The sequence below is a fragment of the Mauremys mutica genome, chromosome 2, assembly GCF_020497125.1.
Source record: "Mauremys mutica isolate MM-2020 ecotype Southern chromosome 2, ASM2049712v1, whole genome shotgun sequence".
Classification (NCBI taxonomy): domain Eukaryota; kingdom Metazoa; phylum Chordata; order Testudines; family Geoemydidae; genus Mauremys; species Mauremys mutica.
In genome coordinates this window covers 230,509,774-230,527,708 of record NC_059073.1, presented here as the reverse complement: position 1 = coordinate 230,527,708, position 17,935 = coordinate 230,509,774, and the positions used below count along the sequence as shown (strand labels likewise).

General features: G+C 40.7%; 1 protein-coding gene and 1 long non-coding RNA gene across 8 annotated transcripts in view; one reads left to right on the top strand and one right to left on the bottom strand.

Moving 5' to 3' along the window:
* CREB5 (cAMP responsive element binding protein 5) overlaps positions 1-17,935 on the top strand; it is a 385,684-nt gene that overhangs the window by 142,935 nt on the left and 224,814 nt on the right. For all 7 annotated transcript variants that reach the window (XM_045007370.1, XM_045007374.1, XM_045007375.1 and 4 more), the window contains one exon: positions 5,582-5,754. In XM_045007370.1, coding sequence (XP_044863305.1) covers positions 5,582-5,754 — 173 coding nt within the window. The remainder of the gene's footprint in view (positions 1-5,581; positions 5,755-17,935) is intronic.
* LOC123364882 overlaps positions 1-17,935 on the bottom strand; it is a 66,548-nt gene that overhangs the window by 47,855 nt on the left and 758 nt on the right. Inside the window, exon 2 of the long non-coding RNA XR_006577322.1 lies at positions 11,987-12,022. This is a non-coding gene — a long non-coding RNA (uncharacterized LOC123364882). The remainder of the gene's footprint in view (positions 1-11,986; positions 12,023-17,935) is intronic.

Here is a 17,935-nt window from a genome sequence, read left to right as displayed (position 1 = left end):
GCATGCAGAGTTTCTTAAAAGAAAATATAACTGGAGACCCACACAACCAAATAAGGATATAATCATTAGTTTGGGGTTTCTCTGCTTTACTTGCTGCTGCTGTTAGAATTTTTTCCCTTGCTATAAGGGCCTGCAATCCCTTGAAATAGTGTCTGCATTTAAATGAAGCTATTAAAAATATTTTGGAGGAGTTCAGATCTATTTTGGATCTGGTTCAGGGCTCAGCATTGATGCAAACACATTTTGACTGCTCTGTAAATTCATAACCATCATACAGATGCAAATAATTCTTAGGTTGCAAAACTCTCTACTTGTAAATGAAACGTTAAACTTGGCATGACTTACATTGGGAAATCTCAGGCTTTCTTTTTTGTGGGTTGGTACCTCGGTACAGATCACACCTGATGACAGCACTTGCATTACTTGCAGGGATTAATTCATTGGATGTTCCAGCAGGTATTTTAGTTTTTCATCCCTCATGCTTTTTGCCTATCTTTGACACCCCACTGGCAATACGAGATGTTTATTTTAAATAATTATAATTTTCAGACTGCATTACTGGTTTATGCATGTAGGCTAACAATTACAGTTATAATAGCTAGTGTGCAATCAAGGCTTGTCATACACATTGTAACTCAAACCATCAGTATCTCAGGGAGAGCGTGAGACAAGTAGAAGAAAATGAAAACATTGAACAAAGGAACGGAAACTCTGACCCCAGTCCTGCAGTGAGCTCCGCCTACGCAGAACAGAAGTGAAGTCAACAGGGATCTGCACAGGCACAAGAGTCTGCATGTGTGGAGCTCATTACAGGACATATCTTTTTCCCGTGTGTGATTAAGTACTCTTTGGCTTGTTGGCCTGTTTTCCTTTGCATATTATGGGTTCCCAAAATATACATCCCAATGCCCTACATGAGTGGAATGGGCAAAAGTGGGGTAGAAGCATGGAAGAGAAAGCATCTCCACTGCTCTCCCCCCTGCTCTGAGTCCAAGCAACTCTGCCCTGCCACACCTGCAGTGCATATGCATCTGGAGGAGAAGCTTAAAAGGAGTTCACTTGTGGGCAGCTGGTGGAGGTAAGAAGCTCTGTAAAAGGAGCACTGTGGATGGCCCAGCTGCCAGGGCCCTAGCCTCTTGAGGGTTTACTCGACCTGTTGAGGGAAAAAGATCTTGGGCATTTGCAAGGATGGAGACTTCTTCTTTGATTTATTTTGTTTACACGTGTTTGCTTTTCCCTCTTGTGTGGGGAGGCTGGTAGGAAGTGATTCAGGGAGGCGGTTGCATATCACCCCAGGGGGCAGGACTCAGGCGCCTATCACTGGGCCCTGGATTGGAAACCAGAAGAGAGGATGGGCCTGAGTTCTCCTGACCACCCTGTGCTGGGGCTGGAGGTGAAAAGGCTATCCCTGATACTAGAGACTCAGGACTACAGAGACCCCATATCCCAGAGAGTCCTGACTCTGGGACTTTGACCAGGTGAAGCCTGAACCCGCTACTGGGCAATGGAACTAGCATTTGTTGGGCTCTACATACTCCAGAAGGGTTGGACACAACTTGTGGCCAACTGGAGGCCCGAGTCACAGAAGGGGACAGATCACTTCAGGGCCAGAGTGGCTGTCAACTGGGGGTGCCAAAACAGAAGGTCGCCTGTGACAACCTCACCAGACCACTAGCAGCACTTGTGGGGAGCAGACCCCCTCACAGGTCAGTGGCAGCAGTCTAGTGAGCAGAGGTTGTCTGAACCTCAGAGATCTGTGTGGGAATGTATGCTGCTGCTTCATGCAAGTAGCCCCTTCTGGACAAGAAGTATGTGCAAGGAGAGGAGTCATGCTGCCAGTGACAAGAAGAGGCTGTGTGGCATGGCAGAGGGGCCTCATACTGTGTGGATTATGTTTATTTTCTCTGTGGCTCCTACTTAGATCCATAGGGTAGGAATGCCACACCTCCTTCCTGCTCTGTAAAGCACTAGAGCTCTCTACACTGAGCAAAATATTTGTCAAATTCCACAAAGAGAAGAGGGATCTGTGTTAGGTCTGGTCTTATGTAACATTCTAATGATCTAAAACAGCAAATAAATGGCATGTTAGTAAAACTTGCAGATGATACTAAATTGGATGGAGTTGCACTAACGAGGACTGAAATAAAGCAGAGGGACCTGGATAAATTAGAAACATTGGCAGAAAGTTAATTGAAATTCAGATAAAAAAATTCAAGCAAATACTATTTATTGGTGAAAACCGAAGCCACGGAGAAATCCTGGGAGCTGGTAATGCTGAAAGAGACTTAGTCATGACGGCAGACAGAACATTTGATGTGATTTTGCAGTATGATATGGCAACAAAAAAGGTCAATGTTTTGGACTATGTGTAGAGAGACATGATGCCTTTGGCGGGAAAGGAACAGTCCTGTGCCGCCACTCCTGGAATATCTTTCAGCTCTCTGCACACTGGGTCTGAGATACTATGTATTTGTACAGAACCTAGCACAATGGAGCCCCAGTGTTGGTTGGTTCCTAGGCAGTGCTTAGTGCTATATTGAACATGGTGAATTATTACCAGAATATTATTGGCAAACTGGAGATATTTCAGTGAAGAGCAACAAATAAAGAGGGCTGGATGGTTGGGGTTTAGGAGGAAAGATTAAACAAGTTATAGATGTGCATCTTATATCTCTAACTTGTCTGGTCATTGATATTAATAGAATATTTTGCTTGTATTATTATTATTTTATTTTATTATTGACATTTACAGTTATTCATTGCTGATAGTTAGGGTTTCACTGCACGGACACAAGAAATCCATTTGGCTGTGGTCTTGATCAGAAGCCTAATAAGTGAATGTGTGTCTTTCCATTTACTTCAGTGGGTTTGGGATCAGGCCTGAAATGAACACAGTTTAGAATTCAGGCCAGGTGGCCCGGTGTCTCTCTGGATTCCTGTCAAATTGTGCAGTCACGGTTTGGAAATCTGGGCAAGGTGGAGAGTGATAGATACAACACCAAAAATACCACGTGTTACCTTATTCACTTCATGGGCCATGCAGGAAACCCCTCTGTCTGCAAAAGGACTTTGAAGCACAGCATAAGCACCGGGATTTACTTTCTCCTGGCTAGGTTTTTTTTGTAACTAGCAAACTATCAGTGACATCGCCATCACCTCTGACCATCATAAACTCTTTGTTGCCTTTCCTGTCAAAGCAGCTTCCAAAAACCTTCCTCCAGAGATCCCAGTAAAGCTGTTTTCTTGCTCCTCACTAGCTATGTCTGGTGTTACCAGGTGTTTTTGTGTTTTTACTTTGCTTACCTTGCTGTCTCTGTTACACCTTAATTTCCAACATTCCAGTCCTCTTTCCCTTCTAGTACTGCTACTTGCTCAGTATGGCTTGACATGATCTCACAACAAGCTGGATAGTAGCATATTATTATTATTATTATTATTTAGTATTTTAGTTTAATGTAGTTCCACTACCAAAACTGGCTCAAAGCGAGAATTGTGCTAGAAACCTAGCTTTACTTTTGAATCCTGAGTATTGTAGTCATCATAGAAGATATATGGTACTATTTGATTCTAGGTGGGAGAGAAAGGTAATAAGGGGATTTATTTTCATGCCTCTTATCGAATGATGCACACACACATGCATTAGTTGGCTGAGCCTCCAGAAACCTTACGCTCAACAGCGTTGGTTTGTTTGTTATGTGATAACTTTTGAATGCCACATCCAATCAATTCCAAAATTTTTAGGGTATGTTCTAGGTATCAATGGACATTTTGGGGCAAATTGGAAAACTGAAACGGGGGAAATGTTGGACACATGGGGTATGTCTATACTGCAACTAGATACCCTCAGCTGGCCTGTGCTAGCTGACTAGGGATTGCAGGGCTCGGGCTAAGGGGCAGGTTAATTGCAGCATAGACATTCGGGCTCAGGTTGCAGCATGAGCTCTGGGACCCTCTCACCTTGCAGGGTCCAAGAGCCTGGGCTCCAGCCTGAGCCCAAACGTCTACACCGCAATTAAACAGCCCCTTCACTCTAGCCTGGCAAGCCCAAGTCAGCTAGCATGGGCCAGCTACAGGTATCTAATTCAGTGTAGTGGTGACAGGTTTCAGTGGTAGCCGTGTTAGTCTGTATCAGCAAAAAAAAAAACGAGTCCTTGAGGCACCTCAGAGACTACCAAATTTATTTGGGCATAAGCTTTCCGGGACTAGAACCCACCCTCAAAAGCTTATGGCCAAATAAATTTGTTAGTCTCTATAGTGCCACAAGGACTCCTCATTTTTTTTGCTAATTTAGTGTAGACATACTTATGAAGTCCCTGCTATTTGATTAGCACAGCCACAGCTTCAAGCACCTCTGCAATTTAACATGTTGACACCTGAATAACTTATCTCCCAGACAGCAAGAAGAAGAATTGTTGATGGGGCGAGGGCGGGAAATGGAGGGATATGGGGTGCCCATAGTCCCTGATCTGTGGACGATATGGGGGTCCCTATTATATGGGAGGGCGGAATGGGGGAGAAGAGTGAAATGGAGAGAAGAGAATAATAAGAGTTCACCCAGACCCCCTGCCATGGGGGGAGATTGGGAAACCTTGCTATTGGGGGAGGAGGGAATAGGGGCCCACAGACCCCCTGATAGGGGAAGATTGGGGAACTCTGATATAGGTGAAAGAGGGGAAGGGGGGGAGTAGGGGTGTACACAACCCCCCTGCTATTGGGGGGAGAATGGAGGGGGCCTTGAAATGGGGGAAGAGGAGCTATACAGAGCCCCTGGCATGGGGGGGAGGTGGCAATGGGGGCACACACAACCCCTGGCAAAGGAGATATTGGGGAGATTGCATGGATTCCTTGAAAAAATGGGAGGGTGGGAGGATGGCTCACAGAGAAATTGTGGGGAGTGGAATAGCGGGATACAAGGAGCCCCTGGGGTGTGCAATGAACTCAGCCTACATAAGCTCCATAGTGTGGTAAGCCCCTATTAGCGGTAGGCTACTGCTCGTTCTCTTGCAACACAATCCATAGACTGGTGGTAGAAAGTTCCCTCATAAAGTTATTTTTATTCACCAGCCTCGCTGGGCTCTAGGACATTATTGCTCTAGGACACCTACTGCATCTAGAAGAAATGGCTTTCTCATGAAATATCACATACAGTTTGTTACTCTAAGACCATAAAACTTGATTCACTTGTCCTTCTAAGCAGGTCTAGTTCTCGGTGAACAGGCAGCATAGTAAATCAAAGTGCCATGCACTCACCGCGAAAATAATTTTCAAAGGAAAAATATATATCTTATTCCGTCAAAGGAATATATGCTACACATCCCCATTATAAATCATGAGTCAGAACCACAGAAGAGTGATTAGTCAACTTCCAGGTATTTTCCATTTGTATTGTCCTGTAAAAGTAAATAGATATTTTTCATTTCTTTGTAGTTGTTAGAGTAAGATATATTGACTGGAGGTATGCCAGGAGCCAGCAACTTTTCATTTTTTGTTGACACTTCCAGATTCCTAATTTTAGGCATACGGAGCATGGAAACAAAATAAAATGTTCATTTTCTCTCCCCTACTTCTCTGCCTTTCACAGAATATCTCAATGCATAACACAGTCGGAGGAGCAATGGCAGGACCCGGAACCCACCAGCTCACGAATACTAGGATGCCAAACCATGACACCAGCGTTGTGATTCAACAAGCCATGCCATCTCCACAGTCCAGCTCGGTCATAACACAAGCACCTTCCACAAACCGACAGATCGGGTATGTCCGTTCCCTTTGTTTCTATTTTTTCTCCCTGGCGGTTGTGGCATTGGCCCATATGTTGTGCTCTGGATACTTAAGGGGTAATACATAAACATGTGTTGTCCCCATCACCACGCAGGGGAGACCCCTATAAGATGTGATGCACAGCTTGTGGAAAAACAGCCACAGTTCATGCCACTATACTAAAGCCAATGTCTCTGGTTCTGTAATACTAGATTGTTATATTTGGATGGATTTCCTGCTTCTTTTTGTTTCTATGTTATTAAATTCCAAGTTCAAAACTGTTCTTAAAACTCTATTGGGAAGAAAGAAGACAGATGATATTTCTGGACCATCCTTCCAACTGCTGAGTGCCCTTACTTTCCATTTACTCAGTTGGGAGAAGATGGTGCTCTGCACGTGGCAGGAGCACTCAACACCGTGCAGGATCAGGTCCTCTCTGTTTTGAGCGCTGTATTTATTTGAGGACTGCCAAGAGACAAAGTGCAAAGACAATCTAGGAAATATTAAAGTAAATGGAATTTTGGCACTGAAGACCTTTTTGAAATGGTGCCTAATTTAAATGATAGACCAATATTTGTTCCCATGTAACTGTGATTTGTAAGGTCTTTTGTTGACTATATTCATACCATGAACAATTATTGTGTTTACATAAACTTTGTGTTGTCTGTGCCTAAATTTTCAGAACTGCATGCATAAAAATATATGCAATACATCCACAAAATTTACTTTAATTGCACACGGAGTCACCATAACTTAAGATAAAAAGACTAGCCATTTGTAAACATATAAACATTGTAGATGCCAATTGTGTGCACAGTTTTTCACATACAGGTCTGAAAACATAGGGCTGTGTACCTGTGCAAGATATAAAAACAGGGATAAACAGCTATAAAATTTTAAACCACTAGAGGTGGCAGAGAATGAAACAGCATTAGAGAGATATTATTGTTGTTTATCTTTTGTAGTTTGATAGTGCCTATTATATGCTTGGCACAGTCCACATCCATGAAGACAGTCACTGCCCCAAGTTGTGGTTCAAGTCATTGTTGATCTGCTTGCAGATTCCTAAAAGTAAAATTTAGGGTGAAATCCTGGCACACAAGGCCCCAAATGCAGTCATAACGTATGTTTTCACTCTGCAGGGTTTGGGGAGTCCCACAAGGGGACTTAGCATGCTCTTTTGTACTGCACAGCAGTGCTCCTGAGTGACTCTGCCTGTGGGATTGGAGAAGGCAGTTTGTGGGCTGGCAGGATGTGGCTAGAGGGTCTTCAAACAGGATAGATCCACTTGCCCCAAACACGACTGTGGTGGTGGAAATCTTAGGCAATCTGCTACAGAGGAGTCCCACTCCCTAGTCACACCATGGGGAAGAGAGTTTCAATTCCAACCCCAACATGGGTCCTCCACACAAAGCTCTCCTACTACTATTCTGGAGTTTACAATGAATGCAGAGATGTGTTAATGTGTGTGTTTTAGGCAAATATACTCTGTAGATGTGCCCACATATATTCAGTAGATTGTACATAACAGTATTTAGTATATAATAATGTTAGCTCTCATGGTCACAAATGATGTTGTAGGATTTAAATACCTTCTATCTGTATTTCCCTAGCTGAGAACACCTCCTTGTTGGTGTCCCATTCTCTAAATTTTCAGGGAATGAGCCTCTCAGTGGGAAAGGTTTGCAGATCGGATACTCTCCCTCTCTCCCCCTCTCCGTTTTAAGAAACAAAACATAAATATGAATAAGCCATCCATTCAGTTTCTACCTTAATATATCTCGGGGTAATTATGACTCCAATTTGAAAAAGAATCTTTAATGCTCAGCAATTGTGTTTCATATTGGACTGCACTTGGCTTCCAAGCAACTATTTAAGTAGAATGACCAAGAACTACATGTGGTTTTGCAAGATCCTGTCAATCAGGTTTTGAGTTTGCAACAATTGGGATTCAGGTTCCATTTGATCAGCTTGAGAAATTTAGGTTAAAAGGACCTGTTTCCTGATCAGTTGCTAGTGTCTGCATTGGGGGACCTTATGTGATGACCAATATCTTCATTCTGTCAAGTTGTTATTGTTGTTTTGATGTTTTTTCCTGCTATAATCATATCAGGCATGAAGTTTGAGAATGAATTTTGCAACCCATGCAGAGTCCTTTGTAAGGTTTTGATTAGGGCTGTCGATTAATTGCAGTTAACCCACGTGATTAACTCAAAAAATTAAGCGTGATTAAAAAAATGAATCGTGTTGATCGCAGTTTTAATCGCACTGTTAAACAATAGAATACCAATTGAAATGTATTAAATATTTTGGATGTTTTTCTACATTTTCATATATATTGATTTCAATTCCAACACAGAATGCAAAGTGTATATTAGTTTTTATTTTAGATATTTGCACTGTAAAAATGATAAACAAAAGAAATAGTATTTTTCAATTCACCTCATATAAGTACTGTATACTGCAATCTCTTTGTTGTGAAATTGCAACTTACAAATGTAGATTTTTTTGTTACATAACTGAATTAAAAAACAAAACAATGTAAAATTTTAGAGCCTACAAGTCCACTCAGTCCTACTTTCTAGTTCAGCCAATCACTAAGACAAACATGTTTGTTTACATTTACAGGAAATAATGCTGCTCTCCTTATTTACAGTGTCACCAGAAAGTGAGAACAGGCATTTGCATGGCACTTTTGTAGCCAGCACTGCAAGGTATTTACGTGCCAGATATGCTAAACATCGTATGCCCCTTCATGTTTTGGCCACCATTCCAAAGGGCATGCTTCCATGCTGATGATGTTCTTTAAAAAAAATAATGGGTTAATTAAATTTGTGACTGAACTCCTTGGGGTAGAATTTTATGTCCCCTGCTCTGCTTTACCCACATTCTGCCATATATTTCAAGTTTTAATAGTCTTGGATGATGACCCATCATATGTTCATTTTAAGAACACTTTCACTGCAGATTTCACAAAATGCAAAGACGGTACCAATGTGAGATTTCTAAAGATAGCTACAGCACTCCACCCCAGGTTTAAGAATCTGAAGTGCCTTCCAAAATCTGAGAGGGGCGAAGCGTGGAGCATGCTTTCCGAAATCTTAAAAGAGCAAGACTCCAATGCGGAAACTACAGAACCTGAACGACCAAAAAAGAAAATCAACCTTCTGCTGGTGGCAAGTGACTCAGATGATGAAAATAAACATGCGTTGGAACACACTGCTTTGAATCGTTATTGAGCAGAACCTGTCATCAGCATGGACGCATGTCCTCTGGAATGGTAGTTGAAGCATGAAGGGACATATGAATCTTTAGCACATCTGGCATGTAAATATTTTGCGAAGCTGGCTTCTACAGTTCCATGAGAACAACTATTCTCACTTTCAGGTGACATTGTAAACAAGAAGCGAGCAGCATTATCTCCTGCAAATGTAAACAAGCTTGTTTATTTGAGTGATTGGCTGAACAAGAAGTAGGACTGAGTGGACTTGCAGTCTCTACAATTTTACATAGTTTTATTTTTGAATGCAGTTTTTTTTAACATAATTCTAAATTTGTAAGTTGAACTTTCATGATAAAGAGATTGCACTACAGTACTTTTATTAGATGAACTGAAAAATACTATTTCTTTTTTGTTTTTTTACAGTGTAAATACTTGTAATCAAAAATAAATATAAGCAGTATACACTGTATACTGTGTTGTAATTGAAATCAATATATTTGAAAATGTAGAAAACATCCACAAATATTTAAATAAATTGTATTCTGTTATTGTTTAACAGTGTGATTAATCGTGCGATTAATCATGCTTAATTTTTTTAATCACTTGACTGCCCTAGTTTGATACTTGGAGTCCAATCCAAAAAACTTCATTTTCTTTACAATACTACCTTGAAAATCATGGGCAGATGTTAAAGCCTGCTCCAAACACATCTTGCAGAATGGATATATCTTGGTCCCATCTCTACTGATTTTCATTCCTGCATTGTGCCTCATTTGCAGTCTCAAGATACCACGTTATTTTACGAGATGCTTTGATATCAATCAGAGGATCTTTCATCTTTTGACTATGTATTTCAGCTAATATACTGTTAGGAGGGCAGTATCCTTAACCATTGTCATTCCAATCTGAGTTTCTGATCGTCCCATTTTGGCCAGGTCATCAGCTACCCTCACTCCTGTATACACCAATATGTGATGGTAAAGACCACCCCCCCCCCAGGGATGTTCCAGAGGAAATCTCTAGGTAATTGGTCTCTGGCAACCATATTCCCACCATTCTGTCATGAGATTGATTAATATGAGAGTGCTGAAGGCTGTGTTTAGAGATGCTGTGTTGAGAGACATTTGTCAGCATCTTTGTTCTCTGTGTGAATGAGACCTGTGACACAACCTCCAAAATATTCCATTCTCCCTTCATTGAAGGTGGTTTTGTTTTTTCCTGGTGTGTCCAAGGAGATAATTGCTGCATTCTGGATATCATCTATTTCCCAAAATCTTGAGCATTCTTGTTGTTTGTCTCTTTTTGTTTAGCCTTTTCTCTGTGAGGCCTGCTGCATTTATTCAAAGAACATATCTTGTCAGTTCCATTATCTTCGTTTTATCAGTTCTAAATATGGTAAGGATTGTAGTCAGTACTTATCTTGGAGGAATACAGACCAGCCAGTGGTTTCAATATTAGGAAACTGATGGTAAAGTCAGAGATGGTCTATAACTAGAAACATAATTACAAGCAGACCAAAGTTTGGTGGTTTTGGTTTGGGCCTTTAAAAAAAATCAAGGTCAAGATCCTGGTGCATGTTTTGAACACCTCAGAGCCAGATGTGTTTGGATCTTGGGCTTTGGTTTGGGCCCATATGTGTGTAAATCTTTAGGAAAGTTTGCTCCCTCCTTCCCTCAAAATGAAAGCGTGTACTTACCTTAAACATGAATTGCCCCAGAGAATGTGCCTCTTAATGAACACGAACGGTTATAGAGAGCAACTGAATAAAATTCCTTTGGCTTCAGTGGGAGCAGAAGCAGGCCCCAAAGGTTACATAGAACCATCTTGTAACAATATTCTGATTTTTATCACAACCACAGATATTTAAGTGTCAAAATATGGCCAAGCCACCTGCAAATGTTTTCAGTGGCCAGAGTCCAACAAAAACAGCAAACAGCAATGAAAGTCTGCCTTCAGACCCTGTACTTGGGCTCTGCTCCAGCAAAAGAGGCTGGGCCCCACCTGTGCCCATGCACATTTTGTTTCATCGTGAGAAGTGGGTGTGTACACAACAGCTGGGATACTTGACTGGATGTTGTTTGTCCTCCTTCCTCTCCTCTCCCTCCCTCCTCTGCCCCATGCTCTGGCTCTGAAGGCTTGCAAATAAAATGAGATATTGATACAAGGCATGGAAAACATGACAGGATGAGGATAGTTAAGAAAGGCTTACTGAGGCAATATATACACATTGTTTCAAATATTAAATAGATGCTACTACTGAACAGGCACCGAGCCAAATCATTCAGGAGAGGGGAGGAACATGAAGAGTAATAACTTTAAAAAAATGCAGGGCATTGGCTAATACCTTACCCATCATATACCCAGTTGAGAACACGCAGCCGTATTATTATTGCAGCAAGCTGGCAGGCAGGTATAAACATCCCAGATAGTATTTATGTGGTTAGGCAGTCCTTACCCAAGGGAAAAAAATAACATAGGAGGAGTTCTGTAACTAGTAACTACTTCTGCTAAAGAAAATCAGTCGAGGAACACTTAACAGTGAAGGGTGTTTTTGGTTGATTAATAGCACATTGTTTGGAGATTAGCTGCACAGTGTCAAAACAGTAAGGCATACCCAGTGAGGGGAGAAAAATGATATAAGACCAGCATTCATCAAAGGTATGGAAAGGCAGATAAGCTGAATCAGCACCCTACTCCAGATATGAGACTTGTATTAGAATGTATAATGCCTGAGTTTGTCATTTTAGTATAACTATATTTCATGCAATCCATGCAATTCATGCAGTTCCGTAACAGAGTCTTAACCGAGGAATGGGAAAATAATAGTAAGGCAAGTTACTGACAATGTGATATTCTCGGTGCTTTATCTGTGGACTTCTTTGGCCAGTGTAAAACAGCTTTCTGCATAGTAGTTAACAGTCCGTTTAATAAGTGGCTAGAGCCTTCCTGGAAAATGTACGCTTCTTTTTTTGAAACTGAGTGGGAGATATAACTGGTACTCACTGTGTCTGTAGCAGAACCACTGGTACAATTCTGTAGCTGAAATGGAACAAAAAGAGAGGATTCAGTGTTATTATATACTGAGAACCAATAGTGTGCTTAGCACTTTACTAAACATAGAGGAAGACCTGACCCGTATAGCAATGAGATTAGAATCTAAAAGTGACAGACAGCACGGTTTGTATAAGAAACACTATTATCAGAGGAACATTTCAAGACAGACATTTTTTATGAAGACAAAGTGGCCGTTTGGCACAACATCAGGGAAAGAAATTGTAACAGTATGTGGTAGAATGGAAGCGCGTGAACAGAGAGAGTGGGAGAAGGAATTAAGAGGGTTTTTGGAATGTGGATTGGGAGAAGCAGATCCCTGACGGTGAGGATGAAAAGCTAGAATGTGGCAAAGTGAGAGAAGCCTAATGAACGGTTTAAAAAGAGAGTGAAATCATCAGTAGTTGGCAAGGAAAATTGGTTTATCAGCGGTTATGGGTTGCAGAGGGCAAGATGAGAGGCAGGGAGGAAGGGGAGAGATGAGACTTTTTCAAGAGTCAAGCCAGTGGCCAAGACCTAGCTCAAAGCTGTTTGGGAGCCTTGGGGCTGCACAATCCCTTGAACCATTGGCCCTTGAATAGGCTCTCTAACACACTGAGAAATGGATGCTGATCCATTGACAAAACAAGATCTTCTCATGGTGCGGGTGCCTCTGTGTGCTTGAGAGCCAAGGCGCCAGAGGCAGGGGAGCCATTCAAGCCACCAGCAGCCCTCCCACACAGCACCAGTACATCTGCCCCAAGATCCCTCCATGCATTCCATTGTCCCCCACATCTCCACTCACTCTCATGGCTGCCCATGTCACCTTTTCCCACCTGCTCCTCCTACGTCCCTGCTCACCCTCTTTCTCCTGGGGGAGGACAGCTCCATGATGTGGGGCATGGAGAGTTAGTGGCCACGCAGAGGGATAGAAGGATCTAATAGGTTTATAGGGGGGCACAGCAGATTAGGAGACCATCTACGTCCCCATCCATGCCTCCAAGCTTTGGGAGACTTCCTTATCCTTCCTGGCTGTAGTCTTGGTCCAGTGACCCTTAGTTACATGAGGTATGGACTCTCCCCTTTTCTGCCATTAGTTCGTATCACAGGCTTGAGCTGGAATTCCATCACAACGCTATAAGCACCAGCCAGAAGCTGACACTCCGTGACACTCAGGTGAAATGATTACAAATGAAGCATCCCTAGAAAAAGGTTGTGCCCAATAAAATTCTAATAAGGAAGTATGGTATTATGGGTGTGTGTGAAATATAGCATAACAAAACTTTCTTTCAGGCCATTTCCTGCCCCCTCCCACCACTCCTCTCCCCCATAGTTGATTGGTGCTTGCCAAGATCTGCATACACACCTACACAACACATGCTTGAGAACTCCTCCCTTTGTCTCCTACTACTACTTCTCCTGGTTGTTTGCATTGAGAAGATTCATGAGCTGCTGACTGAAATCCTCTGAGAGCCTTCTGACTCTGCTGAGTCAAGAAGAAAAAGAACCACCACCAGTGGCTCAGCCAGTGTACAATAGGGTTAATAACATCTCTCACACATCCAAAACCATATACTCCCTTACCTCCCCAATGTCTGTTTCTTACTGTAAGGTCCCCAGGGAGATTCTGGGCAATAAGATATATTAAGATGACCTTCAGGGGAGTGATTGGAAGATCAGTAGCTATATAATAAATAGTCTGTCAACCAGGAATGGAGACAGTTCTGTACACTTCTTATCTGACTTTTGAAATTAACCCCTGTACTGAAGTGTAAGTGTGTGTATGTGTGTGTGTATAATAATGTGGGTTAAATTTACTAATGAATACTCTCTCTCATTGAAAATGCCTCTGCTAATTTGGAATGAGTCATTAATTTCTCATTTAAAAATGTGGCACCTAAGCTGTTGTGTGGATTTGTGGTGCAGCTTTTTATTATTGTTGTTTTTTCTTACTAGAAGGAAGCTCTTTCCATGTTAGCAGAAATTTCCCTTGTATGTTTTTTATCCCTTGAGTTTTTATACCTTTTGTGTGTGATTGTGGTGCTGTAAGTTTCCCAACCGTTAGCTGCTATTCTTCCTCCTTTTTTCTCTACATTGATGTTTTCTGTGTCAGGCTTGGTTGGCATTCCTAGGCTTAGTCTCAATCTCTCTGTGGAGAAGGGAGTCTTAGGTTGTCTCTTTAGAAAACTTGTCCTACTGATCAACAAAAACGTGATGTTATAGTGTACTGGACCTGTTACAATGTCCAACCAAAAGTACTGATACCTCATAGAATTGGGTCAATTCTCACATCTCAGTAACAGTTATAATGTAGGTGATACACTTGATAGTCAGGGAATACAGATTTACTTAACTCTGACAATCTGTATCTCTTACATACATTCAGTAGATATGTATACTGTACAAATCTTTTCTAAAGGTGTCCTCAAAATTTATAGTAATAAATTTACACCCTTCTTTGAACTAAAACAGATGTAAAATCACTTTCGGGTGGAAAAACGTCTTGAAGTCACAGTGGGTTTGATACAACAGGTCAAGTTTTTCCTAGACCAGGAAAGATTATTAGATTTCTGCACAGCTGAAGTGCACAGCTCTGCTCTTCGTCACACAGGCTTCCACTTAACATGCTCTAATGCGTGATCCCAATATGTGATTTATCCGAGTGTCAGCCCCTTATGATTCGTACCTAATCTGCAGTAAAACTCTAAATCAAACAATATAGACCTTTCTTTTTGTCTGCTGGTGTATGTCTGCTCTACCTTCTGCTGCAAAAGCAAATTAATTTGCAGGTTGTGGAGAGCAAACATGCCTTGAGATGCTGCCTCACCCCATATAATTTCAAAGAAATGATAAAATGTGTGGTGGTGGTGGTGACTTGCTAGTAGAAATGAATGAGTACAAAGCAGAGAAGAGATTTATGTATTCTGAAGAACCCTGATTACTTTCTTGCTACTCAGTAAAAAGTTATAGATTGCTCTGTTTTTCCAAGAGAAGAATCGGATTCGGTATTGATGTAGTTAATAATAATGCTTACTTCTTTCATCAGTAGATCTTAAAGGATTTAGCAAAGGATGTAAGTTTCATTAAGCAAAGCCTTAATGATGATTTTCTACCTGTATGTGATTGAAAAACAGTGATGATTGGTCAGAGAGAGGGTCTAGGAAAAGGTGGGTCTAGGAACATTTATGTGTCATATTTTACCATCTGCTCTAGAAATTATTTGGGGGAAGCTCTTTGGCCTTTGTTATAGAAGTGGTCAGACTAGATGATCACAATGGTCCCTTCTGGTCTTGGAATCTATGAATAAATAGAACTCCCCATTAATTTAAATGAAGTGTTTTGCTTAAAAATCAATCACATAGTATGGTCCCATATTAAGAAATGTTTGATATGATATTTATGGATAAGTTAAGTATGCATTTTGCAAAGCACTACTTAGTAGGTATGAGTTAGCAAGGATTTATCAAAGATAATTACATCAGATAAATATATTTTTTTAAAATGAAATAACTATTGGTGATAGAGAACAAATAGTTTTATTGTATCTAAGTGTTCAGGAAACTTTTGTCAAAGTTCCACATGAATGGTTATTATTTTAAACTGTCTTAATACGGTACTGGCTATTAGGTAAAACCTGATGGTGAATTTAAATGTGTGCATTCTTGATGGATGGAGGGATGGAGCCTGACATAGAAAACCGACTTCAGAAGGGGGCCAGTCTGATTGTTTTTTGGGAACAATCTCCACCCTTAGATCCTGATCCTGCTGTCACAGAATCTTACTCACGTGAACACAGTAGAACTCTGCCAGGGCATAATGTTTCTGATTTATTTTGGAGAAAAACAAAGGGAGAAATCTGTGTGCTGTTACCAACTTTCTCTGGTGCAAGTGAAGTGCCGTGATAAGGTCCATACATATTTAGCAGGACTTCAAAATGTTTTCAGTAGACAATTCTCCAGCTAAGTTAAGAAGTGGGTTTCCACTTGGCTGTTAGCCATTGGAGAGTTGTGTGTGCTTCCTGGGGAGTCTTAGGTTATTTTCTTTTTCTTTCTGTGGTTATTTAACCGTAACATCCCAAATATCCAGTAATATAAATGTGAGGGCTCAAAATAGCCAGCTCACTCCTTTCCTCTAAAATAACTGAGGTATAGGATGTATGTCAGGAAAATGCAATAGAGGAATATGAATATATGAAATCAAATTCACTTTCCTAAAAAGTTGTGCATGTTTTGTTTTTTTCTCTTCCCTGCCTATATCTCTGTACCTTCTCTTTCTCTCGTTCCAGCTCCAGTTTTTTTTTCTGACTAGATAGAAATAATAGAGTTAGCATCAAACAGTTCCATACCTGAAGGTTCTATAGCCTGCTTTTGGTTTCTCACGTCTGTGCAATTATTAGGGCTGACAGTAAATGGTTTTTTTTATGACTGTGGCCGATTTTTCTTTTTTCATATTTCCCCAAATGGCTTATGATTTGGAATTTGGAATTACTGTTGAACCAGATTATTTCATTGAATTATTCTTGTTCTGTAAATTGTTGTGAGCAGCTCATTGAGAATGCTGTAATTTCGAGAGGACCTGAACTTGCAATCACTAAAGTCAATGGCCACATTTTCCTTGACATCAGAGGGTGCAGGATGAAGCCCAGAATCAGGTTTCTGGTGTTACTATTTTTGTTTGTGAATTCATAATTTTCTTTCTGTGAGGATTCTCTAGAGTTCACTTGGAAGTCCCTGTTTCTGTGAACTTTCTGGCTAATAAATTTATTCATGTATAATATGTGCAATAACGTAACACAAAAGGGACACAAACACCATCAAACTAAGTTTGTCAGTGAATATTTTTTGCAATATGCATCTAATTGTAATAATTATGTAATTATGAATGGATTTTTTTTTATCTCCAACCAATTACAATATACAATATACTGGCTCAATTGCAATGTACAACATAGTGTCTGAAAGTATTCAAAAATCAATTAAACATGCATTTCTGCACAGAATCTCCTGTTAATGAAAGTTGTATCAGAGCTGGAGCCCTGGGGAAATAACAAAGCCCATTGAAGATATAGAGCTTTTGGTGAATAATATATGGACATTATTTCTTTTTCATTCAGTGCTGATGTTAAACTCAGTGGGATTCATTGACATACACACACACAACTCCCAATAAGGAAAGGAAACAGCATGTTGTAATGATAAGGAAGAGGCTCAGGTTAATATTAAAGGACAATGTTTTTCTTTGTTACGATAAATAAATTCCAGTGGATGTTATAGATCTTGGACAGTCTAGAGAATGTTTTAAACATTACTAAGTTGGAAATTTACTGTATTTTTTTTAGTTTCTAACACATGCAAACTGTAATCAAGTGCAGTTTCTAAAAGTGGTTTATATTAAAACCATAGCATGACAATAATATAGATTCTGGTTTAAGCTTGCTAATGGAGTGGAGCTTGAATTTCCCAGTCATGTACCCAGGGAACATTTGTCCACAGCACAAAAACACCACCAGTTTTGGCATGGCTTATAATGATTGGCAGTCTCTACTGAAGAGAGGTTGGAGATTTGAATGGTACGGTAATAGGGAGCTATATCGGCAGAGCTATTTGAATGGTATGGTAGGTAATAGGGAGCTATATCAGCAGAGCTGTGAATGGGAAACGTGCACAGCACCTGCATGCACTGGGTCAGGCCTATGTTCTCAGTTCCCCATTTTGTATTTAGAGATAGGAACCGCGGGCTTAGTGTCCCTGTAAGAGTTTCCTCTTTGGATATGTTGAACTTCTTCCAGAGATTATTATTGTGAGTCACTCAGTGCAATGTTTTGGGGCGTGTTAATGAGCATCAGATGAATGGGCCAAAGATAGGCAAGATTCTTTGGGAGTTTTAAAATGTTTTTTGTTAAATTAAACAAGCCATTATATT